Raw genomic sequence first — 21,796 nt, 5'->3', positions numbered from 1 at the left:
AGAGAGAGAGAGTGTGTGTGTGTGTGAATGGGGGAAGGAGCAAAGGGAGAGGGAGAGAATCTCAAGCAGACTCCCTGCTGAGCATGAAGCCCAATGCCAGGCTTGATCTCATAACCCTGAGATCATGATCTGAACTGAAATCAAGAGTTTTAAAAGAATGAGCCACCCAGGCACCCATAATCTGCTTACAGTAAAAGTAATTATTAATAAGGAAGGATTTACTTTTGCCATTTGTTGATATTTTTTAGTTAGTCTTGTCATTCTTCTGTCTTTTCATCACTTGGTATCCTCCTTTATGATTTGTTGATTTTTTTGTATTGATATGCTTTGATTCCTTTCCTTTTTCTTTTTTTTTTTTTTAAATTTTATTTGTTTATTTGACAGAGATCACAAGTAGGCAGAGAGGCAGGAGGGGGTGGGGGGGGGAGCAGGCTCCCGGCTGAGCAGAGAACCCGATGTAGGGCTTGATCCCAGGACCCTGAGATCATGACCCAAGCCGATGCAGAGGCTTTAACCCACTGAGCCACCCAGGCACCCCTCCTTTTCCTTTTTCTATTGTATAACTTTCATAGGTTTTTATATGTGCATATGTGTAGTTACCTTGGAATAGACAAAAAATCTTATAGTTAATAAGTTTATTTTAAGCTGATAACTTAAGTTCAATTGTATACAAAAACTCTCCACTTTAACTTCTCCCCCTAACACTTTTTGTCACAATTTGTATCTATTTTGTGTATCTTTTAACATTTTCACTGTTATTTTAATATTCTTTTCCTAACACTTATACTGGAATTAAAAGTGATTTAATAACTGCCATTACAATATTCTGTATTTGTCTATATATTTATCTTTACCAACAAGTTTCATACTTATGCTATTGTGTTGCTTTTTAGCATCCTTTTGTTCTAACTTGAAGAATTCTCTTTGGCATCTTTTCTAAGGCAGGTCTAGTGGTGATGAACTCCTCCAGCTTTTATTGGAGAAAGTCATCATTTTTCCAATTTCTAAAGAATAGTTTTGCAAAATAAATATTATTCTTGGTTGGTAGTTTTTTTTTTTTTTTGTTTTGTTTTGTTTTTGTTTTTTGGCACTTGAATAGATCATCCCACTTTTTTCTGGCCTGCAGGATTTCTCCTGGAAAATCTGCATATAGTCCTTTATGGATTCCCTTGTATGTGACAAGTATCTATTTTTCTCTTTGCTTTCAAAAATCATTTTGACTTTGACAATCTGATTATAATTTGTCTTGGTGTGGATTTCTTTGGATTCCTCTCTTTAATGGTCTTTTGGCTTGTTGGATCTGGATGTCCATTTTCTACCTCAGATTTGGAACTTTTCAGCCATTATTTCGTTGAATAAGCTTTCTGGTCATTTCTCTCTTTTCCAACTGAGACTCAATGCATATATTGGTCTGTGTAATGGTGTACCATAAGTCTCTTTAGCTTTATCATTCTTCTTCATTCTATTTTCTTTTTGCTCTTCTGACTAAATTATTTCTAGTGACTTGTCTTTGAGTTCATTGATCCTTTCTTCCATTTGATTGGTTTGCTGATGAACCCCTCAAATGAATTTTTCACATCAGATTTTATTTCCAGCTCCATGATTTCCATTTTGTACTTTTAAAATATTTTCTCTCTCTTGAAATTCTCATCCTTTGGCGAAATTGTTCATGCTTTGTTCTCAACCTTAGTTAGCATCTTTATAGTAGTTACTTTGAATTCTCTGTCAAGCAAATCATATAATGCTGTTTTATTAAGATTTCTGAAGAGAATCTTGCTGATTTGTTTGGAACAGCTTTGCCTGATTATTCATTTTTCTTGACTTTCTGTATTGGTGGCTATGTAAAAGATGAAAGAGACACCTCTCCTAGTCTTCACAGAATGTCCTTATACAGAAGATGGCCCTCACTAATCAGCTTGTATAGAGACTTTGGGGGCCTCTACCAATTCTTTTTCTCTCCAGGGAAATGTAGGAAGTTGTAGTTCTGTTTTGCTTGATCTGTGCTGAAATTTGGGAGGGAAGCTATGCCACCTTCTAGTTCAAATAGCTATCTCTGTTCTTCCCCCCAGGTGGTTAGACTATATTGGACCCATAGAACTCTAAGACTGGAAAGACAGAAGCTTAACATTTGGGGAACACCCTAGGGAAAGTTAGGGTGCTGGATGAGTGAATAAACACTTTTCTTCCACTGAAAGAAGCTGAGTGCTAGGAGGTCTCTTCCCAGTTATAAGATATTGCACTGGGGTCAGGGACTGGTTTCCCTACTCATTTTAGTGACTGTGGTTTTTGTCTTCACCTGGGGTGCATGAGCCTTTCAGTTAGTTTCTGGATTTCTCACAAAGGGAATTTGTGAATTATTGCTGAATTGGTCTGTTTGCAAGGGGAAGGGGGTCCAGGATTACTACTCCACCATCTTGCTGATGTCCCTCCTGACAAGGCTTTTATTTCACCCTTATTGTTAGTAGTTTCATTGTGGATAGAATTTTATGTTGCTGTTTTTTTTTCTCAGCATTTTGATATGTTTCACTGTCTTCTGAATTCTTTAGTTGTTAATGAAATGTCAACACTCAAACTAATTTTCTTTCTTTGTTAGTAATATATTCTGTCTAGTTTTAAAAAAAATTAATAGATATTATGTTTATTTTAATTCCAGTATTAGTTATCAATGTTATATTAGTTTCAGGTACAATACAGTATAGTGGTTCAGGAATTCTATATATTACTCATACTCATCATGATAAATGTACTCTTAATCTCCTTCACCTAGTTCACCCATTCCCCCATGCACTTCCCCTCTGGTTACCATTAGTTTGTTCTCTATAGTGAAGTCTGTTTCTTGGTTTGTCTCCCTCTTTTTTCTTTGCTCATTTGTTTTGTTTCTTAAATTCCTCATATGAATGAAATCATATTGTATTTGTCTTTCTCTAACTTATTTCCTTTAGCATTACACCCTCTAGATCCAACCTTGTTGTTGTAAATGACAAGATTTTATTTTTTTTAAGCTGAATAATATTCCATTGGATATATATATACACATTTTCTTTCTCCATTCATCCATTGATGGACACTTGGGCTGTTTCCATGTCTTGGCTATTGTAAACAATGTGGCAATAAACATGGGAGTGCATATATCTTTTTGAATTAGTGTTTTTGTATTCTTTGGGTAAATACCCAGTGGTGGAGTTACTGATTAAGACAGTTCTATTTTTAATTTTTTTTGAGAAACCTCCATACTGCTTTCTATAGTGACTGCACCAGTTTACAGTCCCCAAAACAGTCTATGAGAGTTCCTTTTTCTCCACATCTTCACCAATAGTTGTTATTTCTTGTGTTATTTTAGCCATTCTACTTGTTTTAAAAATATTTTGTCTTTGTTATTTTGAAGTTTTACTTTGTGTTTATTTTCATTTAGACTGTCTTGGATTTGGGGGCTTGGTTTCTTTCATAAATTTTGGCAAACCGTAAGTCATTATTCTTTTGAAAAATTTCTCTGAGGGGCATCTAAGTGGCTCAGTGGGTTAAAGCCTCTGCCTTTGGCTCAGGTCATGATCTCAGGGTCCTGGGATCAAGCCCCGCATCAGGCTCTCTGCTCAGCAGGGAGCCTGCTTCCTCCTCTCTCTCTGTCTACTTGTGATCTCTGTCCGTCAAATAAATAAAATCTTAAAAAAAAAAAATCTCTGAAATTCCAGTTAGCATATATTGGACTTGCTTACTCTATTTTCATTCTCCCTCAATCCTTTGTTCATATTTATTTATTTATTTTCTGGGCTATATTCTGAGTGATTTTACTCTCAGCTCCTGAGTAGTTTCTTTTAAGATTTTGAGTGAGGGGTGCCTGGGTGGCTCAGTGTGTTAAGCCTCTGCCTTCGGCTCAGGTCATAATTTCAGAGTCCTGGGATCGAGCCCCACATCAGGCTCTCTGCTTGGCGGGGAGCCTGCTTCCCCTTCTCTCTCTCTGCCTGCCTCTCTGCCTACTTGTGATCTCTCTCAAATAAATAAATAAAATTAAAAAAAAAAAGATTTTGAGTGAGAGAGAGAAAGGTGGGACATGAGTTGGGGGAGGAGCAGAAGGAGAGGGAGAGGTAAAGAGAGAGAATCCAAGCTGACTGGACTGAGCATGGAGCCCATGGCACTGAGATCCCAACCTGAGCCAAAATCAAGAGTCAGATGCTCAACCTGGGCCCTGCCATTTATTTCTTCTCGTTTAATTTGTTTAACCATTCATTTCAATTTTTAATTTTAATTACATTTTTAATTTAAAATTATTTATTTCCAAATGTGTCTAGTTAACTTTCTAAAATTATATATCAATACTGTTCACTTTCTTAATTCACATAAATGAATATTTTATATTATGTATTTGATAATTCTAATATCTTTAATTTTTGTAGGTAGATTCCATAGTGTACTATTTCATTCTGAGCTCATGTTCTATAAAATCTTATCTGTCAGGATTCTGGGTTTAAATTATACTCCTCAACAAATGATTTGCATTGGCTCCTTCCAAGTTCTTGAGGTTACTACCAAGCCTGGATATCATTAAACTACATTTTCAGATTGGGGTTTATTTATTTTTTCCTCCAAGGTCAGAGAAGTGGTGTGAATTTAGGCTTTAAACTTGTGTGAGAATAAACTCGTTACACATTCTCAGGGGAGACTTTTCTTTCCCAATATGTACCTCCTTCACCCAGAACCAAGGCAGAGATAGGCAAAAGACCATCATTAACCTTTGGGAATCTTATTTTTCTAAGCCCATCCACTGAAGATATACACTTTGAGAATTCTGGGATTAAGTTGGAGGGAAATGAAGTCTCTGATCAGACCTCACCGTAAGATATTGCCTCCAATGTCACCTTCCCAGATTCCCAACACATAAAATTTAAAATCCAGCCTTTAAGCCAGCAGGAAGCAGCTAATAACCACTCCTACCCCCAAGACAAACATCTGTGGTATCATTCTGCATTCATTTCTTTTGTGTGTATGTGTGGTTTCTTGCTTCTGAGGAACTTCCTCACTTATTAGCTCAATCATTCATTGAAAATATTAAATACTCTTTGCAGCATTTTAAGGTATTTTTCTGAATCTTTGTTCAGCCAGATGGCCCTGGTTTCTTCTATAAACTAGGAGCTGAGAGTCATATGCTGAGAATGAAGGGGCAAGAAATAGTTTGTTGGAGGGAGAAGGTTTGAAATGGGGAAAGTGGGAAAGCAAATGAAATAGTAAAGCACTAAATATTACAGAGTGGATGGTAGCCAGGAAAGTTCATAAGAATGGATCACTTGATAAGGTTTATAGCCTTTGGGTATATGGTAGCTTTATATCTGATACATATTAGCCCAATAACCTTGGGCAAATCACACCCTATTTGTATCTACCTAATCATGGTGGTTGTGAAGACAACTGTTATAAAAATCCAGCATTGGACTAAATCACTATTTCCAGCAAATAGTAATTGAGTCATGATGTGAAACTTACTTGTTTTACAGACTTATTTAACAGGATTTGTTGAAGCCAAATTAGCAAAGACCTAATTACTATGGGCCATTTGTTGTGATGCAAAAATAGTTTTGCCAAGCAAAACTTGATATATTCAAGTGTCTTTATTAGTAATACTTTACCCGTTGTAATAAAAATTAACTTTAATCCAATTAAATCATGATAATCTAAGAGAATCTTAGCATTCATACCAACAGGCAATCTTTAAGGCAAAAATATAAAGATCCCAGAAAGTACACAAATAATTTACCACAAAATGTTCATCAAAATCAAGTTAACCCCCAAATTTTAGATGGCTAAATATTTTCTAGTTTTGGCCTTTTCAAGAATATCTTTTGATAATATATTCACCATTGATCTAGTTGCTATGAGATAAAAATATAATAAATTAACTTAATCTTAAGGAGTTTCCATGTTAGGTGATCAAATGCTTTTGCGACAAATCACAGAACATTATAATGAAACCCAAGTACATGTAAATTAAACTACACATTATTTGACATATCACCAGTATTTGGAAGAATGTATTCATTGTCAGAACAGTGATAGCATCCATGAATATAAGAGATTAAGATTCTCAATTTAATTTTCCTAGCTGGCATTGGGGCATTTTGGCATTGTGATTAAGTCACCATATTTATCCTGATTAAACAAGTGGCATTCATGCTACAAAACTGTGAGAAAAAATGTCAATATGGGCCTTGAAAATGAATTCATTGATTTTGGGATATATAATAATACTCAAAAGGCAGTATACTATTAACTCTTATCTTAAGTCCTTTTACTTATTCCAGTAGTAGGTAACATCAGTTTCTTCAGATTATCTGTTTTAAAGATTGAAGTCTTTTCTGGTCAAAGTACAGGAGTAGAACCTTTCTCTAGTAAAGTACAGGTTCTATTGATCATGCCAAAAAAAGTTCAGTAGGTGTTTTTAGATTAGTGTACAGTGGGATTTTTCCCCCCCTCAAGTATCTGCTTCCAGGAGATTAAGTTGAAAAGTCTAATTATTTCAGAAGGGTTACTTCTCCTTATCTCAATTCCACTCAAGTGTAGTCAACAAAAGAGTGATTTAGGCAGTCTTAACTTTTTGAAAACTTAATGAGTGTTAGAAGAACCATCAAAATGCATTCAAAGGAGTAATAGTTGTTTTTCTAACTTTATTTGTATTCTGCTCCATGGTTCTTTGTAAGTAAGTCCTTAAAGTTAGAATGTTTTTAATTATAAGAAATGTGTGTAACAAATGCTTTAAAGAGGCCAAAAACAAAATGTAATTGGTATTTAATGACAGATAGTAAAAACAGAGTGATTTGGTAATCTAGAAGTACAACTATTTGAAACAGATATAGAGCCCTTTAGTTAAAAAAAAAAAAGTCAAGTTAGTTTTGTTGTCACCAGATAGATTTTCCTTACCATACTTCTGTAATACCACGAACTTACTGAAAGAGTTTCATTAATTCAGAATGATCAATGGAAGTATACTTTCAGTTACTTGGAACTGATATAAAAATTTAAATTCAAATACTCTTTTAAATACAGATTCCTCTGGATTTTTTTCTCATGAATAGGGAAATGATTTCTGGTCAAGACAGCACTCTTTAAACAGTTGAAAATTTGTTAAGTATAGTTATGGGTCTTAAAATTGTTAATGTGATCATGAAAAGACGAGTATAGACAAACTACACTCTTTTTAGGAGACACTGTGAAAGGAAAAAGCCTTAATCTATCTTTTCCAATTATATTTTCTAGGTTTATTGAGTTTTATTGCCTTTTGAAAAATGACATCACACAAAAGATTCATTTAACAGGAAGACTTTTAGACACTTAAAATCTTCTCTTGGAATATCAGTCATTAAAAGTATGAAAACTCAATCTAGATATCATGCAGTTTATGCTGTAGAAGCATACTTTTAGAATTTTAAGCTTAACTATAAATGCTTTTTCTATTGCAATAGTGTTTAGCCACTTTGTGATTACCTCAAGGTGAGAAGTGTGACTGGGAGAGGGCACAAGGGAATATCCTGGGGCACCAGAAATGCAGTTTATCTTAATCCCGGTGGTAACATGAATGTAAGCATACATAAAATTTCATGTCTGTATCCTTAAGATTTATGCCCTATGGCATAACTTATTTCTCCGAAACTGTAAAAAAAGAGTGTTTAGTTACTTTATGAAATGCCTACTATTTTACAGGAATCATTAATATAATTTTATAAGTCAAAATGTATAGGGGAAAAACAAAAAAAACAAATTATCTGATGCATATGGCATAAGGATCACTGGTCACTTTCAGGTAAATTATATCTGAAGCTAGAGTTAAACTTCAGTAATGAGAGGTCATTGGTATTCTATCAGAAATGGTGTCGGGAAGAATACAATGTATAAATTTAACTATAAAGGACAGAAATGCTATAACAGCTTTAACAACTACAAGATGAGAGCATCATCAAATAAGTGGCAGGACTCTGGCATAATTATTTGGCTTATGATTGCCCATGGTTTTTTTTTTTTTTTTTTTTTTTTTTAATTTTTGCTTTTCAATGTTTGGGTTTTGCCTTATTTTTGCTTGGACTTCCAAAGTATGGGGAAGAAAAAGAATTCAAGTTAAATTAGTTTTGTTATTTATTTTCAACTGTTGTTTTTAATGTGGTAAAAAGCTGAAGTTATGACTGTAATTTGAAAATTATGCATTCTACTTTCCATCTATTATAGGAGAAAAGAGTTGGGTTTATGAAGGAAATATAAACAATCTGCCTCAAATGTTTTTTTTTTTTTTTTACTTTTGCTCAGAACTATGTTAATTCTCATCACCTCCAAAAGCCTTTGAGAGGATTAGCTGCATAGACCAATATTGTTCTATATTAGTCAGTATTAAGCATATGATGTCACCTTGTTTCCTCCCCTCCTCAAGTCTTTTTTTTTAAGTGGGGGGAGGGGGAAGGGAGGGTTTTTGGGCGATTCTCAAAATTCTGTGGCTTAAATGCCACTAGCTGACACACCTGATTGACAACCTTACACTCTCAAACCTGTTTGAAATGGGTCAAATACCTAAGCGCTGCAGAACAATGCAATCTAACCAGCAATTCCCCATAAGAGAGAAAGGGGGTGTGATTAGGTTCCAGCTATTAAGCAAGTTATTGCAAAAACAGTTTAGTGGTTTGTTTCTGCAACAGTCACAGGTTAAGCTAGTATTTTCTATCTTAATTAGCTCCAAGAAAACCCCAGTAGGCTGTAAGAGGCAGGATAAATAGCCAAAGCTCGGAGCAAGTGGGGCAAACATTAAGAGCTTTATGGAGGTCTTTACACTGACCCTCGGCTTTGGTTATTGATCATTAACCCTGCTGGGGAACTATCGAACGGAATTTCTTTGAGGCTTATCGAGCCACAGGAAAGGAGATGCAGGAGGGAATATAAGCTTCTAATAAAAGAAACGCAGCAACAATAGCAGAAGAACAGCTCTGCCTGGTGACGTAATGGCTGGCAGCAGTCCAGCTTCAGCAGAGCTGCTGCTACCTCAGCATCCAACCTCTCTCAACACAGTCCAGCTTCGGCAGAGCTACCGGGGCTGCTACTTCTTGCGATGCCACTTTGTTGGTGCCACCAACACCTTACCTTGGAGGGCCAAAACACCGAACAAAGGGTTGTCCTGTTTTAAGTTGTCGGAACCCACACTCTCACTCACTCAATCCCGCCAGCTTCTCAGGAACCGAGTCAATCCGCCGCTTAAGTTTAGGGCGAGCACACTGGCGCACACTCCAGGCGTGCCTCAGTTTCCCCAAGCTGCTCTCGGGTCCGCCTCGAACTGCCCGGTCCCCCTCCCCCTCCCGCCCTCCCGCCGATCCTCAGCCCGAGTTGATCGCAGCAGCACCGCTCACCCGCCCGGCCCCGCATGCCGGTCCTCCCGCCTTACCTCCGCCAGGTAGAGGTTGAGGAGACAGAGCGTGGAGAACTGGAGACAGGAGGGGAAGCAGTAGAGCAGCCAGTGGGGGAAGAAGTGCAGGTGAGCGGGCGGCCGGAGCAGGGGCAGGGAGCCGCTGAGAGAGAAGGCGGCGGAGAAGAGGGTGGTCCTGAGCGCTGCCCACAGGAGACAGAGGAAGAGGCAGAGGCTCTGGTAACTCAGCCGCCGCTCCCGGTACAGGAGCAGCCGCCACAGCTGCAGGTAGGCAAAGGCGAAGAGCGCGGCGTAGAGCAGGGCGTGCAGGATGCTCAGAGCTAACTGCACTGAGCCCGGCACCGCGGCGCCTGAGGCGGCAGCGACGGCGCCTCCGCCTCCGCCTCCGGGCGTCGAGGGCTCGCGGCCGGCAGCCGGACCCGGCACGGACACCCTCATGAGGGGGCTGGGGGTCAGGAGAGAGAGCGCGGGAAGGAAGGGGCCGGACTCAGAGCCGTCGTCGAGGGGGAGAAAGATTTCCCCCTTACCCCCCACCCACCCCAACCTCCAACCCCAGGAAGCGCCGTGACAGGACCCGGGGCCCCGCGCAGAGCAGCCGCGGCTCCCCGGACCCCGCCTCCTCTCCCCGCCCCCCCGGGGGGTCTCGGCTCCTCCTGCTGCGGCTCGGCTCGGTAGCTGCAAAAAACAACTCTCGGCTGGAGACAATCAGCTGAGAAACCCGAGCATTTGAGGCGCTCGCTCCGCACCGTGGGCTCGCGCCGATTGGCCCAGGCGGGCACGCCCCCTGCGCACCGCGCTCGGAAGGCCACGGGCCACAGGACCCGTCGCTCGAAGGCTCCAAGATCTGATTGGATAACCGCTTTCCTCGCTTTCTCCCTCCCTTTTACTCCCCACCCACATTGCCGATTGGCCCAGCAACTGCACGGCCAGCTCGCGCCGGCGGGAGGACTCGGTGGTCGCCTGTCACCTGGGGCGGCTCTCGCTCCTCCCCCTGAGCTTCCCATTGGTTGGAGAGGCCTCACGTAGGGAGCACGAGGAGGGGGAGGAGCCTTGGGGTTGTTTTTTCGCTCAGCAGGCCGACCCCACCATGCGGTGGTGGCCGCAGGCGCTGGACTTGGGTGTGCTGCACCCTAGTAGGTAGGCGCTGCCGTTCGTCGCTGCCGGCCAGCCGGCAGGGGCCCCGCCTTCTGCCTCTTCTTCACGTGGCGGGAACTGTCGGCCGCGGGAACCGCCTGGGTTCTTCTGGGTAGGTCTTGCCGCAGGTCTCGGGCAGGGTGAGTGGCAGCGGAGGTCACTCAGCGGAGGGCTGTGGTTTCTGCCTGCCGGGATGGGGATTCAGCCTGGCGGCTGTCCCCCAGCAAGGGCTACGCCACTGAGCTCTGGGGTCTGGCTTAAAAGGGCCTCACCTGCATCCTTCTGAGGGGCATTTTGCTTTCTTCTTTTCCCCCAGCATGAGCGTCGAGAAAAACGTGAGCCCTTTGTGGGGAGAGTGAAATGAAGCTTTAAGCAAACTTCTTCCTCGGGTGAGGACGAGTGATCTTAGGATGAGATGGATGTCCACAGGAGATGTGAATAGGGAGAATGTGGGTCTTTGAAACTAGGAATTGGAAAGGATGCTCTGAGCACAAGTGTAGGGAAAAAGACAGAAAAAGAACGCTAAGTCTGATGAATGTCTAGGGAGAAAAAAGTAGAGTAGTTTGTGCTTAAATTCCACATATATTCCTTCAATCCTTAGTCCTGTACTGGGTGGATGGTGGCGCTCTTCTTGAGGCTCAGAGAGGTGCAAAGTAAATGCTATATTATGTTATTGCTGTACATAGCGAGGAGTAGATTTTCCAACGTGTGTTGGACTGACGACATTTGCTGATTTTTTTTTTCTTTTTAGCGTTTGGCAATAAAATGAGCAAAGTAATGCAGGATGATGAGAAAACAATTTATATTCTCTTTAGAGTGAGTGACACGTCACAAATTCAATATCCTTTTGAAAGTCACTGCTACATTAACTGGTGCAACTAAGACTCAGCTTTCGGTAACTTACCATTCTTTGTCCTAATGCTTTGCGTAAGAAGAGTTTTGCTACCTTCTTTCCTAGCTAAGTGATCCACAGGAAACTTTAAAGACTATTTTGTACTGCAGAGTCTGGGACAGCGGTTCACCCAGGCACCAGATGCTGAGTGTTTTGGATTCTTTATAGGTATATTGACAAACTGTGATGTTTAGGCTTGGCGTAATTATGTGGATCTCTCAGATAAAACATTCAGCTAAGCAGGGTGTACAGTGTAGCCTAGAGCAGGGTACAACTTGTTGAAAGAAATAGGTCTGCTTAAGCAGTTGTGTGCTTTAGCTTGCAATTTGCTTTTTTTTTTTTAAAGATTTTATTTTTATTTTATTATTTATTTATTTGACAGACAGAGATCACAAGTAGGCAGAGAGGCAGGCAGAGAGAGGAGGGAGCAGGCTCCCCACCGAGCAGAGAGCCCCATGCGGGGCTTGATTCCAGGACCCTGGGACCATGACCCCAGCCGAAGGCAGAGGCTTTAACCCACTGAGCCACCCAGGCGCCCCTGCAATTTGCTTTTTAAAAGGGAAATTACTATATTTTAAAGATTTTATTTATTTGAGAGAGAGCAAGCATGAGCGCAAGGGAAAGGGAAAAGTAGACTTCCCACTGAGCAGGGAGCCTGATGTAGGACTTGATTCCAGGACCCTGGGATCGTGACCTGAGCTGAAGGCAACTGCTTAATGCACTGGGCCCCCCAGGTGTCCCTTAAGCTTGTAAATTGAGCAGGAACTCAAGAGTTCTGTGATTTTAGGCACTCAAAAAAATCAGGAGAACCTCCTGTTCCCTGACATGCCTATTTTTGTATCTTCCATAATGATGAGATACATATTTCATTCATGAATAGACTTTCACCATGAACTGGTTATTCTTTTTCTCTGTTATTCTCTATTCAAAGTTATGGTAAACAACATCTGGATAGTACCCATACTAGCAAAGACCTCAAACTAGTACCCATACTAGTTTGAGGTCTTTGCTTATTAAATTTTTTATTTCAGAGCATGTCCAGATAGTTTTTTTCCCCCCCTTCCTCTTTTGGGCGTGCATGAGGGCTGTAGATAGGTGATTTGCCCCAGCTGCCTTGAAGAAGTTCTGAAGTAGAGAGAGGTTGATTCCTTTTATTGCTTCCATTGAATCTTAAATGATAAACGTTTGTTTGTTTTGTTTTGTTTCATTTTTAAAGGTCACAAATAGGCAGAGAGGCAGGCAAAGAGAGAGGGGGAAGCAGGCTCCCTTCTGAGCAGAGAGCCCGATGCGGGGCTCGATCCCAGGACCCTGAGATCATGACCTGAGCCAAAGACAGAGGTTTAACCCACAGAGCCACCCAGGTGCCTCTTAAATGATAAACTTTGATGATATCTAATCAAGAGTTTATTTAAATCTGGTTCAATGAGCAGGTTTTCTCCAGTAGTAGCATTAAACTATAAGCTAATTTTTGCCAGAATGTTCTTACAGGAAGTTTGTAAGCATTATACGCCCCATTTGTTGCAAAATATGAAATGTGTCTTTTCTCAGAGAATGATGCCCACAGACTTGGTATAATTTGTTTAGGGTTTATAGTTGTTAATTTCCTCTTTTTCTTGAGAGAGAAAACTTTTAGTTTTATGGTTAATCATAAGGGAAATTTAAGTCTATCAAGGGGAACTAACCAAGGTCGTCTAGAAAAGCTTGCTGCTTAATATTCTAAAATTTGAAATGTGTCCAAATGCAGAGTGGTTGAATATTGTTTTCTAGGAGGGAACATTACTCTAGCACAATGGTCTTTCAAACATTTCAAAGCAGAAAAACTATTTGCCAAGTATTATTATAAACAGGACCCAATCCCAAAATGGGATTGTTCTAACTGTAGAGAGTCACCAGCTACTCCAGCTGTGGAACACGTGAAGGCAGATCCTTCCCCTACCCCTCACTAGCAGGAAGATGAATGTTTTTCTGTTGAAATTCTTCCTCCTTGTTGCCCTCTGGGGACTCTCAGTATTTTGGTGCTGAGCAAAATTTTGTTGCCTTTTTTGTTTTTGTAAGTTGGCTTCACGCCCAGCGTGCAGCCCTGTGCAGGGCCAAACCCACAACCCTGACATCAAGACCTGAGCTGAGATCAAGAGTTGGTTGCTTAACTGACTTAGCAACCCCAGAGCCCCCAAATTTTGTTGCCTTTTATTTAGTGTTTCTATTTGCAAACTTTAACCCTTTTTGTACTACAGCTTCATTGTTCCAACTCACAGTGTTTGTCACTCTCTTGTATTTGTCCTTAGTTAAATGTCACACATTTTTTGCAAACTTTTTTTTTTAAGTAGTCTCCATGTCCAGTATGGAGCCCAATGTGGGGATTAAACTGAGATCAAGAACTGCTTAACCGAGTGAGCCACCCAGGTGCCCCTACCAACTTTTTTTTTTTTTTAATATTTAATTAATTTAGGGGCGCCTGGGTGGCTCAGTGGGTTAAGCCGCTGCCTTTAGCTCAGGTCATGATCTCAGGGTCCTGGGATCGAGTCCCGCATGGGGCTCTCTGATCAGCAGGGAGCCTGCTTCCTCCTCTCTCTCTCTCTCTGCCTGCCTCTCCGACTACTTGTGATTTCTCTCTGTCAAATAAATAAAATCTTTAAAAAAAAAGATTTAATTAATTTATTTGACAGAGAGACCATGAGAGAGGGAATACAAGCAGGAAGTGTGGGAGAAGGAGCTGCAGGCTTCTTGCTGAGCAGGGAGCCCAATGCGGGAATCCATCCCAGGACCCCGGGACCACGACCTAAGCCGAAGGCAGACACTTAACATCTGAGCCACCCAGGCGCTTTGCCCCTACCAACTTAAATGGTACAGGTGTATACTTGTTTAGAGTTTAAGGATGAGGCAAAAGTTACATCTTGCATACCAACTCTGATTAGTGCTGACAGGAGTATTATACTGACAAACTGAAGGCCCTCCCTAGGCTCAAAGGGTATGAGTCTGCATGTAGTTGGGCGATATATGTGTGTAGTATTGGCAAGCATTTGCCTGTGACTTCCTTCTTTTGGTATTAGCACCTGTTGTGGTTATAGTTTGTTGCATTTGAAACAGTCTTCTTCATTTGTAGAATTATCCTACAGAGAAATTGGGTCCATTTCCTATGAATTCTTTGATATTTTCTGCTTTGAAAATCCAGTGTATGTATTTATGTTCAAGTCACTTTCCTCTTAGCTGTTATTAAAACCAATAAGTCGAGGCTGGGTTGTACTGTAATAACAACCCCGAGACTTAAGGGATTTAACACAACAATGTTTAATTTGTGTTCACTGTGGGTTAGCTGGGAGCTTTGCCCCATGTTGTCCTCTTTCTGAGACTAGGTTTAGCAGAGAAGGCTGCATTTTGAGTGTTATCATTCATCATAGCAGAAGAAAAATGTGTTGTGGGTCATGAGAATATATTGACTAGGAAAAACTGCCAGAAGTTATGTATGTCACTGCACATTTCATTGGCCAAATCAAGTCGTGGCTATACCTATTTCAAGGAATTGGGGAAGTATAATCTTAACATGTGTAGAGAACTAGAAGCATTTGAACAGTCCACCCTTTTTGTGAACAGATATTCTCCTTACCTGTAGTTCATCCTTGGCCCTTCCCAGTGGACATAACCCCCAAATCCCATCCAGTCACTATATCAAGTTCAAAGTCCGGGATCTCTGACTAATGCCCAGTAGTGCTAATCTCTAACCAGTCTAGACATTATAAGTTATCTGTTTCCCACTCCCAGTTGAATACATAGGGTAGCGTAGGGACAGATACGAATAAGTGTTCCGATTTGGAGAGGGGAGGAATGGAAGACACATAGCAGACTTGAGACTATAGGAACTCTGAAATCTCACTGGGCAGATATTGCCAGAGCTCTTCTTCTGTTCACTGGGTTCTCCAGGTCATTGCTTTTCAAACTGTGTGTCATGAATGACCAGGGTTGGGTTTTTTTTTTAATTCTTAATAATTCAAAATCTAAATTTGTATTTTTGTTAACTACAATAAAAATGAATTATAACAAAAATGGAATGAAAACACTTATCAAATGACAAGCCCAATTTTAAAATTTTTAGATTCAGCAGACAGAAAATTACTGTGTAAAATGGGTTATAACAGCTTTTTGACATCTACACTCAATGTCTGTGTTTGTCTCATTATTATAGACCTAGTAACAAACAGTTGTTATTCTGGCACATGCCCTAGGGCATAGTTCTCCATGGTCCTTGGCTTTACTCTGCAGGAGGTCCTTCCATTTTTATTATCTTTGGCCACATCTGAAGTTTATTTTGGAGAATATGGCCTCTTTCCATAGCTGAGCAGTTTTGTCAGCTTGCTTCCTGGTGATAGAAGGGTGGGTGCTAAAGAACTAAGTTTTAAACAGCTAGTCTCTTGGATGGTGGTGGTTCTTTGAGTACCTTTATTTGAACACCTTGTTAAACATAACCACCTACAGTCTTGGTGGGAATGCAAGCTGGTGCAGCCACTCTGGAAAACAGCATAGAGGTTCCTCAAAACTTTGAAAATAGAGCTACCCTATGACTCAGCAATTGCACTACTGGGTATTTACCCTAAAGATACAAATGTAGTGATCTGAAGGGGTACGTGCACCCAAATGTTTATAGCAGCAATGTCCACAAGAGCCAAACTATGGAAAGAACCTAGATGTCCGTCAACAGATGAATGGATAAAAAGGATATGGTATCTATATATACAGTGGAATACTATGCAGCCATCAAAAGAAATGAAATCTTGCCATTTGCAACGACGTGGATGGAACTAGGGGGTATTCTGCTGAGTGAAATAAGGTCAATCAGAGAAAGACCATTATCATATGATCTCCCTGATGTGAGGAAGTTGAGAGGCAAAGTGGGGGGCTTGGGGGTTAGGGAAGAAAAAAATGAAACAAGATGGGATCAGGAGGGAGACAAACCATAAGAGACTCAATCTCACAAAACAAACTGAGGGTTGCTTCGGTGAGTTGGTGGGGGAGAAGGTGGTTGGGTTATGGACACTGGGGAAGGTAGGTGCTATGGCGAGTGCTGTGAAGTGTGTAAACCTGGTGATTCACAGACCTGTACCCCTGGAGCTAATAATACATTATATGTTAATAAAAAAAAAATAACCAACAGCAACTATCACCCAGTGCTCATCTTCTGTCTACCAGCCTCTTCTGTTAGGGCCATATATAAGTTCATTAGCCACACAAGCCTAGGTACATGCTCATTATAAATTCATTAGGTGCGTGTCACCTCCAAGTTATTGTAGTGACTGTTTTGTCAAATGTTTTGTCACTCCTTAATAGAATTGCTAAGCTCTGGTCTCTGATGAAAGTTTCCCTGATTAGGCCCCAAATAGTCCTTGCTCTTTGGCCTCTGAGCCAGTGTTTTGGGATTCCTGTTAAGGTAGCACCTCATTCTAGTTTGTATACCAGTGAAGATAAACTAGATTATGCTGCCATAATAACCCCTCAAAGCTCAGTGGCTTCTGACAATAAGGTTTATTTCCTCCTGTGCCACACACTCTTTGCGTCATAGTGAGGGTTCTCTGTGTTGTGCTCATACTGGGACTCACGCTGAGGAATAGCCACCAGCTGAGCATCTTTGATGACTGTAAGAGAAGAAAATAACTCCTGCCCTACCCCACACTAGCTGTTAAACTGTTGCCTGAATGAGACTTCTGCTTACATTTCATTGGCCAGAGTAAGTCACCTGGCGGCCACAACCAATTCGCTAGAGGTGGAAAGTGCAAGAAGTTAAGTGTAATCCTACATTCTACAGGAGAACAGAACTATTTACCCCATACCAACAAATTACTACACCAAAGTACCAAGGTTACATTCCTCCCAAGGTACTCATTTCTTTGTTGATATTTAGTTTGTTTTCTAACTATTTTTAAAAATAGTATTTATTTATTTATTTTTGTGGGGAGTGGGGAGAAGCAGACTTCTCGCTGAGCAGGGAGCTGGGTGTGGGACTTGATCCCAGGACCTCGAGATCATGACCTGAGCCAAAGGAGGATGGATGTTTAACTGACTGAGCCACCCAGGCACCTAATGTTTAGAGTTTGAATAATTAAGTATTGTTTTCTGTTTCATTTTCTAATTATTGGAGAAAAAGAGTCACCGAGTACCTTCTGTATTTTTTTTTTTTTTACTCTGTTCTCACTAGTATTCTTATTTCCTCCCTCTTCCCCATTCATACTTCCCTTCTCTTTAAAGATATTTTTATATGGAGAACATGTCTCTGGGCAAATGCATTTTTATTTTACATGCATGTGAAATGAACATTCTTCTGTAGCCCCACAGGGATAAGTTGGAGTAATAGGAGTAGGAGCTATGGAAAATGTGATTCCATACAAGTAATAACTTTAATGTTTAATTTTCATTTGTATTATTTTAATGCCAGTGTAATCAACCTACAGTATTGTATTAATTTCAGGTATACAATATAGCAGTTCAACAATTCCATATATTACTCAGTGCTCATAAAGAGAAGTATACTCTTTTTTTTTAAAGATTTATTTATTTATTTTAAAGATCGCCTGCGCATCTGAGCTCAGCGAGGGACAGAGGGAGAGGAAGAATCCTTAAGCATTTTACCTGCTTTGCGTGGGGCACATCCCAAGTCTTGATATCAGGACCCTGAGATCATAACGTGAAACAAAACCAAGAGTTGGTTGCTCAACCAGCATCCCAAGTCTTGATATCAGGATCCTGAGATCATAACGTGAAACCAAACCAAGAGTTGGCGTTCAACCAACTGATCTACCCAGGTGCCCCAAGAGAAGTGTACTCTTAATCCCCTTCACCTGTTTTATCCATCCTCCCTCAACCCACCTCTCCTCTGGTGACCCTCTGTTCTCTACAGTTAAGAGTCTGGTTTTTGGTTTGTGTGTCTCTTTTTTTCTGCATTTGTTTTATTTAATTTCCACATTTGAATGAAATCATATGGTATTTGTCTTTCTCTTACTTATTTCACTTAGCATTATACCTTCTAGATCCATCCATGTTGTTGCAAATGGCAGGATTTCATTCTTTTTTATGGCTGAATCATATTCTAATGTATATATACTATATCTTCTTTATTCTTTTACCTAGTTGTGGACACTTAGGCTGCTTCCATAGTTTGGCTATTGCCAAGTAATGCTGCAATAAACATAAATGTATATGAATCTTTTTGAATTAGTGTTTTTATATTCTTTGGGTAAATACCCAGTAGTGCAATTACTGGGTCATAGGGTAGTTATATTTTGGGGGGGTACTTCCATACTGTTTTCCACAGTGGCTGTACCAGTTTGCTTCCATCAACAGTGCATGAGGGTTCCGTTTTCTCCACATCTTCGCCAATGCTTGTTGTTTCTTGAACTTTTGATTTTAGCCCTTCTGATAGACGCCAGGTGCTATCTCATTGTGGTTTTGATTTGCATTTTCCTGACAATGAGTGATGTTGAGCATATTTTCTTGGGTCTGTTGGTCATCTGTATATCATCTTTGGGTAAATTTCTGTTTTTGTCTTCTGTCCATTTTTAAATTGGATTACTTTTTTTTTTTTTTTTGATGTTGAGTTGTGTAAGTTCTTTGTGTATTTTGGATACTAACACTTCTTTGGATATGTTGTAAGCAGATATCTTCACCTATTGAGTAGATTGTTTTTTGGTTTTGTTGGTTGTTTTCTTTGCTGTGCAGAACTTTTTATTTTGACGTAGTCTAAATAGGATGACTTTAACTTTTAAAATCAATATGAGAAGGGACACTATTTAAAGAGTTAGATGGTTCTATGTAAGACTTCAGAAATCCCCTTGTTATCGTCCTCCTCCAATTTCTTATTCCTTAGGGGCAGTTTTTTAAATTGCTCCCTATTTCTTATGGCATCGATCTTCCTATTTCTAGTAAACTTGGCTTTTGGTGTTGTGAAAGTGAAGATTTAGCTCTTTTATTCCTTTTCCCACCGTGACTTTGTGTTTCCTTACTTTCTGTCTCCTCATCCTCTGAACTGTGGTTGTCTTAAATTTAGTTAAATAATTATTCAACATTTACTTTTCTTAAAATTTTATTTATTTATTCAGTGTTTATTTTATTATAATCATGTAAGCTATTTCTGGCTGACCTGTGCAATATTCTCTGCTCTAAGTAATTTCTTGAAGAATCAAATTTATCAAAGATGGAACAAACTGCAAAGGTTTTAGTTACTAATGAGTTCCTATCCTTCAAAGTATGTATGTAAGAATAATCACCAACACCTCTAATTGATGAAATGCATAGTACTTTCACATCTATAATTTCATTCGTCCAATGAACTGGTGTGGGAAAGTATTGTAGCACCGAATGTGCAGTTAGACCTTTTGCTGCTACAAAATTCATTCTATGGGAAAAGAATCCTATGTTAACCCTACTGTCCAACTAGTGTTAAAATAACTGCATTGTAACCACAAGCCCAGGAAAAATTATATTTATACTTGAATTGTTCGAGTGTACTTTTATTTAAAAGTTTTATCTTTTCATTAGGTTTTAGTTATTTTGTATAGTAATAAATGTTATAATACTTATTATCTTAGCCTCAGGATGCATACATTTCCCATCCCCCCATAAAGAAAATATTGAATGACCTATTTTAAACCATTGCCATTAATATAATTGGCTTTAAAATACACTGGTTTAAAATGACTGTAATATGTAATCAGTGTTAATATCAAGGATACCCCTTAATTATATCATTAAACTTACTTTTTTTATATGCCTCCTCACTGTCCTCCCTCATTCTACTTGAATTTCTGAACTCTTGTTCATTATTAAATATCAGCTCTAATGAATTGATATAAATTAGCTCTAATGAAAATAATGTTAAGAAGAAATTGATGAGGGTAGGGAAGGAAGGAAGAAAACAAAAATGAGACAAGATGGGATTGGGAGGGAGACAAACCATGAGAGACTCTTAATCTCACAAAACAAACTGGAGGCTGCTGGGGGGAAGGGGGTGTGGAGAGGGTAGTTGGGTTATGGACATTGGAGAAAGTAGGTGATATGGTGAGTGCTGTGAAATGTGTAAGCCTGATGATTCACAGACATGTACCCCTGGGGCAAATAATAATTATATGTTAATAAAAATAATTAAAGAAGTAATTAAGTAATTAGTTCCTATTTTTTTAAAAGAATAGCTGGTTTTTAAAAATTTATTTTTTTAAATTTAAATTCAATTAATTAACATATAATGTACTATTTGTTTCAGGGGTACAGGTCTGTGATTCATCAGTCTTATCTAATACCCAGTGCTCATTACAACTCATACCCTCCCAATGTCCATCACCCAGTTACCCCATTCGTCTACCTCCTCCCCTCCAGCAACCCTCAGTTTTTTTCCTAAGATTAAGAGTCTCTTATGGTTTTTCTCCCTCTCTGGTTTTGTCTTGTTTCAATTTTTTCTCTCTTCTCCTATGATTTGCAGCCATCAAAAAAAAAAAAAAAAAAAAAGAAATCTTGTCATATGCAACAACATGGATGGAACTAGAGGGTATTATGCTAAGTGAAATAAGTCAATCAGAGAAAGACAATTACCATATGACCTCACTGATAGGTGGAATTTAAGAAACAAGATATAGGATCATAGGAATACCTGCTTCTTAAGGAGAGAAGTTACATGCTTACTGATAAGATTAAAAGAGCAAAGTAGGGATGCCTGGGTGGCTCAGTTAGTTGATCATCTGCCTTTGGCTCAGGTTATCATCCTAGAGTTCTAGCTCCTTGCTCAGTGGGGAGCCTGTGTTTCCCTCTGCGTGCAACTTCTTTTGCTTGTGCATGCTACCCCCAACCCCTGACAAATAAATAAGTAAAATCTTAAAAAAAAAAAAAAAAGCGAAGTAAATACCCAGTTTAGTATAATTTTCACTAAATTTTTAATTCTTCTATCATTTTATTCTTTACTGAGAAAGCATACCCCTCTCCTTATGTTTGAAATTAAAAAAAAATTAAAATTTTCACCTATGCTTGTGGGTGTATATTACCTCCTAGAAGTATGATATATTTTCCCAAACTATCTTCTTTTAAATTTAGGTAGTATAGATCATCAGTAGAAAAACTTCCTGAAAGAAGAAATTGTTCAAGAGAGATCTGAAGGTAGCAAAACGGAAGAGGAAGAATTGACAACAGATGCAGAGGATAGCATGGAAGTAAGTACAGCATGAAGGAAGATGGAAGGAGGATGTCTAAAACAAATCTGAGTTCAGAAGATAGAGTTGAATTAAAATATGGGTTGGAAAAGATGCTTGAATTTCTAAGCTATATAAATAAGTCTAAGTCATGTATTAAAAGTATATTTAGAAGGAATGTCCTTTTAAGAGTTTTATAGCTGTCTTCTAGGGAACATAAAATAAAAA

At 39.5% G+C, this 21,796-nt stretch overlaps 2 protein-coding genes across 6 annotated transcripts in view; one reads left to right on the top strand and one right to left on the bottom strand.

The window, feature by feature from the left end:
* Window positions 1–10,129, bottom strand: part of GPR137C (G protein-coupled receptor 137C) — a 67,238-nt gene extending 57,109 nt beyond the window's left edge. The window contains exon 1 of the mRNA XM_004738791.3: window positions 9,404–10,129. Coding sequence (XP_004738848.1) covers window positions 9,404–9,823 — 420 coding nt within the window. The 5' untranslated portion in view covers window positions 9,824–10,129. The remainder of the gene's footprint in view (window positions 1–9,403) is intronic.
* Window positions 10,130–10,329: 200 nt separating this feature from the next.
* Window positions 10,330–21,796, top strand: part of TXNDC16 (thioredoxin domain containing 16) — a 106,593-nt gene continuing 95,126 nt past the window's right edge. The window contains exons 1-3 of one of the 5 annotated variants that reach the window (XM_013056220.2): window positions 10,333–10,631; window positions 10,836–10,908; window positions 21,474–21,589. The gene's annotated coding sequence lies outside the window, so the exon portion shown is untranslated. Of the gene's footprint in view, window positions 10,632–10,835; window positions 10,909–21,473; window positions 21,590–21,796 lie in introns of all 5 variants that reach the window. The other 4 variants (XM_004738789.3, XM_004738788.3, XM_004738787.3 and 1 more) reach the window with 4 other exon arrangements.

This window comes from Mustela putorius, unplaced genomic scaffold, assembly GCF_011764305.1.
Source record: "Mustela putorius furo isolate JIRA1106 unplaced genomic scaffold, ASM1176430v1.1 tig00000129_pilon_pilon_pilon, whole genome shotgun sequence".
Taxonomy (NCBI): Eukaryota; Metazoa; Chordata; class Mammalia; order Carnivora; family Mustelidae; genus Mustela; species Mustela putorius.
This window is presented reverse-complemented; position numbering and strand designations above follow the sequence as displayed.